Source organism: Brachycentrus maculatus, unplaced genomic scaffold (genome assembly GCF_059751285.1).
Source record: "Brachycentrus maculatus isolate JH-2025_06_01 unplaced genomic scaffold, ASM5975128v1 h1tg000452l, whole genome shotgun sequence".
Classification (NCBI taxonomy): Eukaryota; Metazoa; Arthropoda; class Insecta; order Trichoptera; family Brachycentridae; genus Brachycentrus; species Brachycentrus maculatus.
Window position 1 is genome coordinate 1,510,621 of NW_028281199.1, and position 14,425 is coordinate 1,525,045.

The window sequence follows — 14,425 nt, forward strand, 5'->3', positions numbered from 1 at the left end:
GGGCAGACGTGGAAAAAATATTATTATACGAATATAGAGGTGTTTAAGAACCGATAAGCAATAAGTTATAACACCCTCTATGTTTGCGATGCCTTCCACCCCCGAGGAGGGTTAAATAAATATGACCTACATAGTCCAATTCCAGGATGATTCACAATAATAAAAATAATAAATATAGCCAATTTATATAGCGCCGAATGAGTACATAGGCCAAATGTAGTCTGAATGGGATCTCTCAAAATAATTTGGCAAACTCACTTTTTATCCATATTTTTTATTTGACATATCGCTCTCTCCTTTCAAGAACGTCATAAATAAAAAAACTTGATTTTTCAGAAGAACGTTTTAAATGTTTAAAAATATAACACAATGTATTAAAAATCAATATCAAGCCACTTATTGAATTTTTTACTGTACAACAGATCTTTTTATGTAAAACCTGAAGGTTTTTTCTCCATTTGAAAAATATTTAGTATATTTAAGAAAATAATTTAAACAATATCTTTTCTTCAAAACGCAAAAACAATACTTTCTGCCCTGTAGCGGGTAAATATTAAGTTAAAATATGCCTCTTTTGCTAGGATATAGAACATTTTCTGGGCGTTCCGAAAACATGCAAAACTGAAAATTGACGATTTTTGATTTATGACGTTTTTGATATCAGCATAGATTTTTATTTATGTTTATTTAAAAAAAAAAAAATAGCAAACATTTATTTAAAGAACAATTTTAAGCATATTAAAAATATTTTTTGCAGAGACCCACCAAGCCACGTTGTTTGTCTTGTCGGTGGAGTGGTTTTTGTACATACATTTTTATTTTTAAATTGTTTTTATCCATTTTAACCTAATAAATAACCAAAAACGAGAGAGAAAATTAAGAATATAAACTATTTTACAATTTTCATAGCAGAAACACTTGATCATTTACCCATTCCTTTATTTTGCCTTTGTTCCATATTTTATTTTGACCTCTAACATCCGGCGGCAACAAATTAAAAATGTTTGGAATTATATATTGCAAAGTTCGACTTCCATATCTATAAATGATTCTTGGGACTATCAAACCTTCATTGTGTGTAAATCGTGTATCATGGTTGTGTACAAGAAGATTTTGATATTTTTGTCCAGTTTGTTGTTCAACGATGATAATCATCTACGATATTCCACGTAAATATTCCAGATGAAGAACGATATGGAGGTCTGGGCATTTTTGAGAATTACAACCATCATAGGCTGGTTGGTTTAAGTGATCACTTTACACAAGTGTAACATTCACCAATTTTTCTCATGATTGACAAACTATATTGACATGTAAAAATAACTCCTATGTAGAGAAAATCCTGATTTGCGAACAAGTATTTAGGAACACTCAAAATATTGTAAATAAAATAACTAGTCAAATTATAAACTAATAATAAAATAATAATAAAACCCCTTTCCGCACCCCAATGGTGCATAGGGCACTGCTTCATATAAACGCAGTGTTATCTCGATCGTTTTACACATGAAGGAAAGGTGATCAGCCCTCCGCTTCAGGTACCAGTCCAGGGTAATATTGAATAAATATGACAGTGAAAAAATCACTTATATTTATTTTACCCCCCTTGGGAATCGAACCCGGGACCTCTAGAACGGTAGCCGAGCGTGCTGACCATTACACTACGGAGGCGGACAGATTATAAACTATGTACATAAAAAAATTAAATAATGTTGGATCATGCATACAAATAAAAAAGTATCGGCTGTTGTGAACTCATATGTTCTATGTCATGAGATTGATCATATAACTAGGAGTTCTAAAAAAATAAGTGTGGTTGTCAATCATGAGTAGAATGGCGAAGGTTGCAAGTGTGTAAAGTGATCACTCGAGAAGCCTATGACGTCGATCATAAGCCCCGTTAATATCAAGACATCCATATTCTTCTTCATCTTTATTGAGATGTCAAAAACATATTAAAAAAAATATTAGCTGGGTCAAATAACTGTAGCCGACAAACACAGTTTTCATCCAAACCTGAAACAGTTTTTCAGCGAACCTGAAAATGAAATTCGGAGTCGATTGTAGTGGGCGTCCTTGCAAACTGTCAGCAAAGCACCGCCGTCTATAAATAACCTCCCTCCCATAAAACGTCCATACACCCGCGCCACATTCGGCCGGCTTAGGGGACAAAAAACCCCCGAAGGTGTCCATCCCCTAAACCTCGAAACTAAGCGTTGACCCAAGAAAAACTTATCGCTTCAAACACCACCGCCAGTATTATTATTGGATCGAAAATCATTTCAATACCAGCTGTTTCGCAAACAATTCGTGGATTCGTGAGTTGAAAACATTATTAAAAAAATGGTATAGAACGACCAAAAACTTTAGGGCTGACACTATTTTGAGCGTGTCCAAATCATTTAATCATCGGCGCTTTAAAAAATATGATTTTCTATTTTTAATAATCTTTTCTTGACCAGATATTTTATTCACATTAATTTGAGTATCTTCTAATCATTGACGCATTGAAAAATTGATGTTTAATTTGCATTAATCTTTTATTTTTAACAGTTATTTTACTCGCAATAATTTAAGTATATTTAAATCATGGACGCATTAAAACAAGATGTTTTATTTGCATTAAACTTTTTTTGTTAACAATTATTTTATTTACAATGTTTTGTCAACTCATTGAGTTATTTATATTGATATCTCAACATAGACGAAGAGTATATATACATATTTTTCATTAATTAGGATGATGACAATATGTCTTTTGTTGCAGAAATCTTTTAAGGATATCGTTTTCAATTATAAAACCTTAGAATTTTTTTAGTATTTTTTTATAAAAGTAAAACTTAATTAAATGATTTAAGTATGAAAAGCATCGGGTTTTTGCAAAAAGAACGGAACATCGTCACAAAGAATTAATGCAGCCCAGTGATCTAATATAATTGCTGTTTTTCGCTAGCCGTACAGAAATAATATTAAAAAATCTTGAACATAAAACTGGTTTTCAAAGAATGTGGAGATCCGGGCGAAAAATGTGAGTGAACGGAAAAATTGTAGAAGAGAAAGATGATTTCTTATGCTTGGGTAAGGTATTTAATATAAATTTAATATTGATATTGAAAGGAAATTAATTTATTTTTGAAAATAATTTACTTATAATAATTATAATTAACAAAAATAATTGTAAAACGAACTCCCTCTCAAAACACAAGTACCTACTTTATTAGAGAAGTAGAAACGTTATATTTTCAATATTTTGCATATTTACCAACTATTTTTTATATTTAAATATGTATTTTGTAAAAAATAATTATTGCAATAAAAAAAAACAGTTGTAGCAAATAAAAGCCTAACAGCGAAAGCTAATTTGCCATTGCACAATTGGGTCCTGTGTGTGGAACCAACCCTATTGTGTGGAAGTGAAGCAAAGACTTAGCAAAAGTAGGATGAAAGTAGACTGAATGCAGTCGAAATGCGATTTCTTAGATCATTTTGAGGCAAAACGATGCATGGTAGATGTTCGATTGGTGAAATGAGGAAAGAATGCAAGAGTGAGATAAGTTTTAAGGATAGAATTAAGAAAGGGTGTTGAGATGATTCGGTCGTGTGGAGCGAATAAGTGAGGAAAGAACGGCAACATAGATTTATGAGGCGAATGCAGTAGAGAATAAGAGCGGAGGAAGACCTGTAAAAGTTACCCAGAAAATCAGGAAAGAATTATTACACAGCCTCTAGACATCTTTAGTGATTTGTAAATATCTTAAGTAAAAACGGGTTGAATGTGAATATATATCTCATCAAAGATGGAGTAGAATATGGAAGTGTGGGCATTTACGGGGCTGACGACCGTCATAGGCTGGTTTAAGTGATCACTTTACACACGTGTAACATTCGCCAATTCTACCCATCATTGACAACCACATTACTCACATTCTTGGAAGTTCTTTATATATGAGCCAATTTTGAAACATTGTTCGTGAATCACTAGAACTTCACGAGAGACATCTATTGGTGAGATGTCAAAAAATAATATGAAAATAACTCCCGTAATTGGAGATAATCCAGATTTTGTGAACAAGTATTTGGACACACTCAAAATGTTGTGAATATTTGTTATTATGTTAAATTTTTTCTGTTTAAAAAAAAAAAAAAAAAAAAATGGTCAGCGCGCTCGGCTACCGTTCTGGAGGTCCCAGGTTCGATTCCTAGAGGGGGGTCAAATAAATACAAGTATTTTTTTCACTGTAGTATTTATTCAATACTACCCTGGACTGGTACCTGAAGCGGAGAGCTGATCACCTTTCCTTCACGTGTAAAACGATCAAGATAACATTGCGTTTATATGATGCAGTGCCCTATGCACCATTGGGGTGCGGATAAGGGTTTTATTATAATTATTTTTTTTTTAATAAAAAAAAAGATACAATAAGCATTTGTAAGTAAAAAATGGTAATAATGAATTGGTTCAAAAACAAAGAAACCTTTCTACCATATAAATATATATATATTTTTAATCAGGAGTTACACTTGGATTGCTTGAGTCTGGCCAGTGTCTGTACAGGACGGATTATTCAGTTTTTTGGACACGTTGAGCGTGGCGATGAAGATAACCTGGAACGACTGGTTGCGATCAGTAGCCTTGTGGGGAAGAGAGGGAGAGGAAGATCCCCACTCGATGGACCGATCAAGTTAAGGCAGCAGCAGGCACCTCAGTGGTTGGAGACGCTACGTGCAGCGCAGTCAAGGGATAACTGGAGAAGAGTCATTGCTTCGATAAGGGTCACAATCTTTAGTAATGAGGAGTAAGATGGACAGAGAAGAATTTTAGTTGACTTTTTTACACGATTTCGCGTGAAACGTATCCATCCACCGTGTAAATGGAGAGTTCAGTGAAGTTCAGAAAAAAGTGAATTATCGATTTTCTTTTCAGTAGAAAGAAATGAATGCTTCAATTCATCAGGAAAAACGTTCTTAGTACTGTATTACACATAGATAAACATTTTGTTGGTAAATTAAAAATCTTCATCGCTTAGCGTGTTATTTCCAACCAATTTACGATACAAAAATAAAATCGTATACTTTGAATTTTATAAAAGCGAGTTCGGCTTGTTAATACAAAATATTGATTGTAGAATATGGGTGTCGGTGAAAAATTAACCGACTTCATTCCTTTGAGTGGTTTTTTAGGATCTGTAGGCCGTAGAAGAGCCAGATCGTATGTACATTAGGCTGGGGCGTTTTAAGTTATTTGGATTTCTTAAGGGAATAACGATAAAACGATGCTAAATACTCCGTAAGAAACGCACGAATTCATTCTCATAACTCTATCTACTCCCAGATTAATATCAAAGTTTAACAATGTTTGTGATTTTCGAGGTAAGTAGAAGTTTGGATTCCAACAATAAAACATGACTTTTTTTATACATCCATAGGTAATGATTTCAGACCTGTGTTTGGGTGTTTAAGGGGTGGGTGGGTCAAGTCGAGGAACACCAGCATACGTGGAAGCATTTCCCGTACACGTTTTTAGTGTGGTCAGACAAATATAAAAAAAATATGTTGTGTTAATATGTTTGAAGAAGTACATAATATTTTTATGAATGTCATTTTGGCAAATTTTATATCTTTTAAAATAAATGTTTTAAAATAAACTCTCACTATTATATATCAACTTTTTCTAAGGACCTTTAGAACAATTTGAAATATAAAAAAATAACTTTTTGAGCCTTACTGCAATAATTCAACTACAAAACAAGAAAATTCATATTTAAAAGTCTGTTTTTATTTACATACATATATATATGATAATATGCGACGCGTTTCGCCTTATAAAGACATTATCAAACACTCGAGCGGAGAGTTTGATAACGAAACGCGTCACATATTATCATATGTTTGTAAATAAAAGTAGAATTCAATCCAATAACCGCGTTTAATTTTGGATATATTACCCAACAATTCAAAATGGAATTCTACTAACTGTCTGCAGTTACAATAAATAATTTAAAAGTCGATCTGTAGGCAAAAGATGTAATCCAATGTTTATTAAATTTTGAATGTGTAGTAAAAGCATCATTTGGCACCTTTTCCTTTCAGTGCCGGATAAAAAAACGTCAATTTTTTTCTCCATACAAGCGTGGCCAGCCTAATGTACATACAAACGTATACGTAGGTCTTTCTTCGCGTTCACGGCTCACTGAAGATTTCATGCCGACTGATACTTTGTTACTGAAAGCTTTTCAGAATACAGACTGCTGAATGATGCACTGAAGCGCGATGAAAGACGATCAATTTCCTAACTTAGAACTTAATAAAAAATACATATATTGAAAATCGAAATACCTACAGTCGATATTTGAAGCATTCAATTTTTGATTTTCCATTTTATAACTAAAAATAACTAACTGCTAATTAATCACGCGCATCACACTGCTTCTCCGCAGGGGAAGGCAGATAGAAAAGAACATTACACCAATCTGTCTAAGCAAATAATCTTTGCCACTTCCACGTTCATGTGAAAGTAGCGAATACCACATACTTGAACACACCAAGTTTTCCTCGGTCTTCCTCTGCTTCTTTTACCAACAACATTCGCCTCGTAGATTTTTTGTACCATTTTTTCTTCACTCATTTGAATCGCATTATTATAATTTTTTAATTAAATATAGTCGCGAAAAATATATTAATTTAATTCACTAACTAGACATTTCTACTTTTAACATATCTTAATATTGGTAACTCTGTTCTTCCCAATAAAGAAACTAAACTCTTGTGCTTAGAGAGGGACTTAAACTGTTTGTTTGTTGTTTATTTTTTATACTTATTAAAGATATAATAGTTTTTTTAATGCTAATGATATTTATGTAACTTCCGAAATTTGAGTAGTGTGGTTGTTAATCATGAGTAGAATGATGAAAATTACACGTGTATAAAGTGACCTGTTGACCATAGATCCCAGACTTTCATCTTTTTCGTCTATGTCGAGATATCAATGAGTCAGTATTTGTGGTAGAAAACATCTGTTTTCTACCACTTGAGTTATATTTATTTTGTTATAACGACTAGTTTCGGAAGCTATGCTTTCATCTTCAAGTCTGAATATAAACACTTTATTTTTATGTCTGCCTCCGTAGTGTAATGGTCAGCACGCTCGGCTACCATTCTGGAGGTCCCGGGTTCGATTCCCAAGGGGGGTAAAATAAATATAAGTGATTTTTTTCACTGTCATATGTATTCAATATTACCCTGGACTGGTACCTGAAGCGGAGGGCTGATCACCATTCCTTCATGTGTAAACGATCAAGATAACACTGCGTTTATATGACGCAGTGCCCTATGCACCATTGGGGTGCGGATAAGGGTTTTATTATTTTTATTATTTAGAACTAAAGATGGAAGCATAGCTTCCAAAACTTGTCGTTATAACAAAATAAGTATTACTCTTTAACGATTTCATCATGTCTTACCACAAAGTGAATGCCGAAACAATAAATAAAATTATTTTTTGACATTTCATCAAAGATGAAGAACAATATGGAAATCTGGGCATTTACGGGGCTGACGACCGTCATAGGCTGGTTTAAGTGATCACTTTACACACGTGTAACATTCACTAATTTTTCCCATTGTTGACAACCACACCACTGAAATTCTTGGAAGTTCTATATATATATGAACCAATTTTGAAACATCATTGTTGAATCACTATAACTTCACTAGAGACAACTATTGGTGAGATAAAAAGAAGCTTTTTATTGAGCAGAAACTCTTTTATTAGTATGCGAGGTCCGAATCCTGGATTATAATCACACACATGAGAAACGCCAGAAAATATCATTTTCATTTTTATTATTTATTTAAGCTTATAATTTGACCAGATAATTTATTTACAACATTTTGAGTGCTGACCATTAAAAATGTTGTAAATAAATAAAATATCCTTTTTGTGTAATCGCAATGGATGAGAAAATACGTTAAGATATTTTTTTTTAATTATTAACAATAAAAGGTTTGTTAAAACATTTAGAAACAGGAGGAATTTGTGGAAGTTAAAATAAACCCTTAATTAATGATACAACCATGACTGAAAGTTTTCCCTTTTATATCTAGGTTCAAATTTGACAAAAAACTGGGCCACCCTTAGCGCAGCCCTACCGCCCATCCTACTGTTCGCGAGTACAATTTCTGAATTTTAAGTTAGTTTTCGCATACCCTGTTTGCTGTTTGGAAATGGTGTTGTTAGTATGGAAACACGCGTCGTACAAACACGAAATAAAAAGTTGTAAAACGTAAAGTAGCAAAAACAAAAATTGGTATTTTTTTTGCGGAGTTTATAAAAACTAGAGAACTAACTATCATGCCGCTTTCCCTCAGGGGTGGGCAGAAAGAATAGAACGCCACTCTGTCTGTTTTTTGACATCTCATCAAAGATGAAGAAGAATATGGAAGTCTGGGTATTTACGGGGCTGACGACTGTCATAGGCTGGTTTCAGTGATCACTTTACACACGTGTAACATTCACCAATTCTACCCATTATTGACAACTACACTAATTAAATTCTAGGAAGTTCTATATATATGAACCAATTTTGAAACATTGTTCTTGAATTCTTGAATCCCTAGTACTTCACTAGAGACATCTATTGGTGAGATGAAAAGAAGCTTTTTATTGAGCAGAAACTCTTTTATTAGTATGTGAGGTCCGAATCCTGGATTATAATCACACACACGAGAAATGCCAGAAAAGGCCTATATCCAGCAGTGGAGGACAAGAGGCTAAAGAAGACGAAGAAGAAGAAACGGTGTAAGTCGGTTTTTTGGTGCCAGTAGGTACTGACGTCAGCAACTGACCTAACGTAAATCCCGCCTTAGTTTTAAAAAGCTTACGATTTCGTGTTAAACTTGTAACAATTTATTTCAAAGTTTTTTGCACAAAGGACTTGAGAAATCTCGTGGTTCACCAGGACGCTGTTTACAGAAGAGGCCCATAAATCTGCGAGCCTAAACTGTCACAGATCTCTCTCAGGCTCCGCGGGGGGTCGCGCGGGCAGGGGGGCGCAGGGGGGAGGACGGATCGGGGACGCATTTGTCTCGGCATTAGCGAGGGGGTTGAAATATAGCGACTGTCCCCGCGAGGGTACGCCAGGATGACCGGGACTGAAGAGTGACGTGAGGGATGACGTGAGATGAAATGGCCAGAGGCGGTCGGTGGCTGAAATTGTAGGTAGCGCGCCTCACCCCAACGACTGCGAAATACAAAACAGTATCTTCCAAATTTTTACTTTGAATTTTTTTATATGTTTACGGCGGGTATGTATGAGGAGATGCATTGATGTAGAAGAGGCGAAAAATAAGATCTATTATTTATTTCTTGGTTTGGTGTTTGATTTGTAGAGCTCCATTTCGATTTATGTGTGAATGCATTCGTTTGAAAATGCAATAACTAGGCGAAACAATTCACGATACTTATTTTTAAGGGTTTTTTAAAAAATAAAATACAATTTAGTAGACTCAAAAAATCTGTGAAAAATGAATTGTTAAATCAAACGAAGATTTTTTGGGTATACTTAGTTGTATTAATTTTAAATCAAACACAGATTTTGTGAGTCTACTAAATTGTATTTTATTAACAAAAAACACATAAAAAATTATATTGTGACAATTGTTTCGCCTTGTTAGGGCATTATCAAACGAATGTGAAGATCAAATCGACTACGGTCCTTATGTAGCTATACAATTCTATGTGACAGTTTTAACATGTGCAGTAATAATTTATGGGAGACAACAGTCGCTAATGGGAGATGTAGGTATGTACCCTTATATTTGTTTTCTGGGAAGGGAAGAATTTAGAAACAAATATAAGGGTACATACCTACATCTCCCATTAGCGACTGTTGTCTCCCATAAATTATTACTGCACATGTTAAAACTGTCACATAGAATTGTATAGCTACATAAGGACCGTAGTCGATTTGATCTTCACATTCGTTTGATAATGCCCTAACAAGGCGAAACAATTGTCACAATATAATTTTTTATGTGTTTTTTGTTAATAAAATACAATTTAGTAGACTCAAAAAATCTGTGTTTGATTTAAAATTAATACATAAATTAAAATGGAGTTCTACAAATTAAACGCCAAGTCAATAAATACTTAGTTGTATTTTATTGTTAAAAAACACATAAAAATTAATATTGTGGTAATAATAAATACGGTGTTTGAAAATGATGCGGAATGCAGCGAAACATGTGTCACAGTAGATTTTGAGAAATAGTGGCATTTACTAAGTAAAACTTAAATAAAAAAATGCCGAATCAATTAATGAAATAATATTATTTTAATTTGTAATCATGTATATGATAAAATAAGTAAAAATATCTATGCAGATTGAGGCAATTTGAAAGAAAATAATAATGTAACTACTACTACTACCATCACGCCGTTTCCCCGCAGGGGTAGACAGAGAGGATGGAACGCCACACTCTTCCGTCCTGAAATACGCTCCTCGCCTCCTTCACATTCATACATCTACTCATACATCGCTCACTCCTTTCAAGAACGTCATAAATAAAAACAATTGATTTTCAGGAGAACGTTTTTAAAGTTTAAAAATATAATAAAATGTACTTAATATAAATATCAAGACACTTATTGAACTTTTTACTGTGCAACAGATCTTTTTTAGGTAAAACCTGAAGGTTTTTTCTCCATTTGAAAAATATTTAGCATATTTAAAAAAAATAATTAAACAATACCTTTTCTTCAAAATGCAAAAACAACACTTTCTGCCCTATAGCGAGTAAATATTAAGTAAAAAATATGCCGCTTTTGCTGGGATACAGTACATTTTTTGGGCATTCTGAAAACATGCACAACTGAAAACTGACGATTTTTGATTTATGACGTTCTTGAAAGGAGTGAGCGACATGCCCTCCGATAATAATAATAATGTTAACATAACAAATATAAGAAAATGTTATTTACCATTCCATTAGTAAATCTGTGTCAATAATCCCTACTCCGAATATCGGCATGGTCACTTATACCACCCCGCTAAGGGGAGGTCGTGTGAGGGTAGGATTTGGTGGGATGGACAGCAGTTTTACGACGCGAATTATCGGTATTTTCTCGTACAATATTTTTAAGACACATTCCATATTCTCTTATTTATGTTACTTATTTTTGGATTTTATAGCCAAGTAGCTAAAGGCAACAATAAAACATAAAAGGAGACGCAATCAATTATTGGCAGTGTACAAATTATTGGCGAAACGTCAATTATCGGCAATGCGAAATAAGAAGAGTTTTATATTCCGTTTTTAGTAAAAGTGTGAATTTTGCATTTATATTAAAAACAGCGTTGCTAAAGAAAAATTGTTTTGCATATGCTGCTTTGAATTATGACATAACGTTGCATTTTAAATCGCGCATGTTTTTGTTCATCTAAAAAATGAAAAAATGTCGTTTGTTCAAAATCTTAAATATTTTTTTCATCGATTTCTTTGTAATTCTTACAAAACGTTGCATTCAAAAACGCTCGTATTTTTATCTTTATAAATGAAAATGTTACAGATATCAGGTAATTCCTATTTTTATTTTTATAAAATGGGTACTAACCGCAATGACAGCGCCATTTGTTTAAAATAACAGCAGCCCAGCAAGATTGGTCATTGCTCATGGTGGACAGCGTGCTTCTAGACAGTTGCTAAAATACATATTGTGTATTTACTAGCATTATGAAATGAAACTCTTATATAAGAAATGTGGTTTTATTTTCTTCTTTCTTTTCCATTTAACCACACTGAGACATAGTATCGTACAGCTGGGTAAAGCTAGAAAATAACTATGTATTTTGTAGCATGTTTTAAAAAACAGTTGAAAGAAAAAATCGCCGAAAAAAAAGGTTGGAATTACTCAATAAATTTATTGCATATATAACATTTAAAACAATCAGTATAAAATGATAAAAAATACAACTGAAATATTATGTAACATACTGTGATAGAAAATTGAATGATGGAGTGCCATTATCTGAATTACATTATTTAAAAGTAATATTTAGTATGTTTTTAATAGATTTATATTATCCACTGACACTTCGTGATGGAATTGCATTTTTAATTTATTATTAGATTAAAACCAATATTTTTAGCTTTTCCACTTTTTTATTTGACCAGCGACCGTCTGATGATGTCGGTAACGACGAAACCCGGTCGCTGATCAAATAAAAAAGTGGAAAAGCTAAAAATATTGGTTTTAATCTAATAATAAATTATTTAGTATGTATTTCGGAGAGTTTTATTGTAGAACCTTAGAGTGAAATATTACCCCTTTGGATACAACACACCTGAGGGGTGAAAAGAGCCATTAACAAGAGGGAAAAAAAGAATTATTACCTACCTCTACAAAAGACTATGTTGATAGTATAAACCTAAATGCTAAATTATTTTTTAACATTATTTTTCAATTGATAAAAATCAAAATACGATTTTTGATATCATTATATTAATCATATTATTTTTTGACATCTCATCAAAGATGAAGAAGAATATGGAAGTCTGGGCATTTACGGGGCTGACGACCGTCATAGGCTGGTTTAAGTGATCACTTTACACACGTGTAACATTCACTAATTTTTCCCATTGTTGACAACCACACTACTCAAATTCTTGGAAGTTCTGTACATATGAACCAATTTAGAAACCTTGTTCTTGAATCACTAGAACTTCACTAGAGACATCTATTGGTGAGATGTAAAGAAGCTTTTTACTAGGCAGAAACTCTTATATTAGTATGTGAGGTCTGAATCCTGGATTATAATCACACACATGAGAAACGCCAGAAAATACAATAATGTTGTAAATTATATTAATCTATTTTCTGATGGTTGTTTTGCTTTTGTGACATTATTAACTTATAGCTGGTCTAGATGCCAAGTGAATGGGGCAGTAAAAAAAAGGTGATATTTGGTTTTATCGTGAAACCATCGTAGATACACAATACATATTTTAAAATGTTAACTCATATGATCTAGGATCCGACAAAAAGTGAAGGAGGCACTGTCATATCGCTCACTCCTTTCAAGAACGTTATATAAAAAAAATCTTAAATTTTCAGTTGTGCATGTTTTCGAAAAGCCCAGAAAATGTACTTTATCCCAGCAAAAGCGGCATATTTTTAACTTAATATTTATCTGCCCTTTGGCAGAAAATGTTATTTTTGCATTTTGAAAAAAAAGGTATTGTCCACTAAACAATACATTTTTTTATTCTTTTATTATTTATGTATTTATTCAAGTGGTTTCGGATCCGGTGACAAGCGAAGGGGGCACTGTTAAAAGAAAATAGTTGACTTTACCTTATAGGCATTTTATTTATTGTTTCGGCATTAACTTTGTGGTAAGACATGTTACAATGATTAAAGAAAACACTTCGTTTTTTACCACTTGAGTTTTATTATAGACTACATGTTTCAGAAGTTAAACTTCCATCATTCAGGTCTGCATAATAACTAAAATATAAAATGAATGATGGAAGTTTAACTTCTGAAACATGTAGTCTATAATAAAACTCAAGTGGTACAAAACGATGTGTTTTCTTTAATCATTTTATTACCTTATAGGCGTCTTTGAAATTATATATTTTAAAATGTTTACTCATATGAATTTGAATCCAATGACGAGTGAAGGGGGCACTGTAATGTGTGAACAGTTGATGTTATCGTTAAGACATCGTAGATGTTTAATATTTTCAAACGTTTATTGATAAAGTTTGGATCCGGTGACAAGTGAAGGGGGCACCGAAACATGTGAACACTTTGAAGCGGGCACTGTAGCATGTGAGCAGATGATCCTACCTTGTTGGCATCGTAGATGTTAAATATTTTGAAATGTTTATTCTTGTGGTTTTGGATGCGGTGTAGAGTGAAGGGGGCACTGTAACATGTGAACACTTTGAAGAGGGCGCTGCAACATGTGAACAGTTTGAAGGGGGCACTGTAACATGTGAACAGTTTGAAGGGGGCGCTGTAACATGTGAACAGCTGATCCTACCTTGTAGGCGTCGGGTATGTTGACAGGCTCTCCGCTCTCGGCGACGTAGCCGACTATCCCGGTCCCCCACGGGACCCTGATCTCCTCCTTCCTTTCCATCTCCCGCAGGGTGGATCGGGGACACACGTCGAACAACTTGGACACCAGACACCTGGAACAAAATTCAGGATACAGAATTCATCTCGATAGTAAAATCCTTCTTCTAACCCTTATCCGCACCCAATGGTGCATAGGACACTGCATCGTATAGAAGCAGTCTTAACTGGATCATTAAATACAGAAAGGAAAGGTGATCAGCCTTCCGCTTCAGGTACCAGTTCAGGGTCATATTAAAAAAATATTAGACTGAAAAATCACAAATATTTATTTTGACACTCTTG

General features: G+C 33.6%; 1 protein-coding gene across 1 annotated transcript in view; it reads right to left on the bottom strand.

The window, feature by feature from the left end:
* LOC148302462 (dual 3',5'-cyclic-AMP and -GMP phosphodiesterase 11-like) overlaps positions 1-14,425 on the bottom strand; it is a 168,510-nt gene that overhangs the window by 58,963 nt on the left and 95,122 nt on the right. The window contains exon 6 of the mRNA XM_088271576.1: positions 14,046-14,196. Coding sequence (XP_088127702.1) covers positions 14,046-14,196 — 151 coding nt within the window. The remainder of the gene's footprint in view (positions 1-14,045; positions 14,197-14,425) is intronic.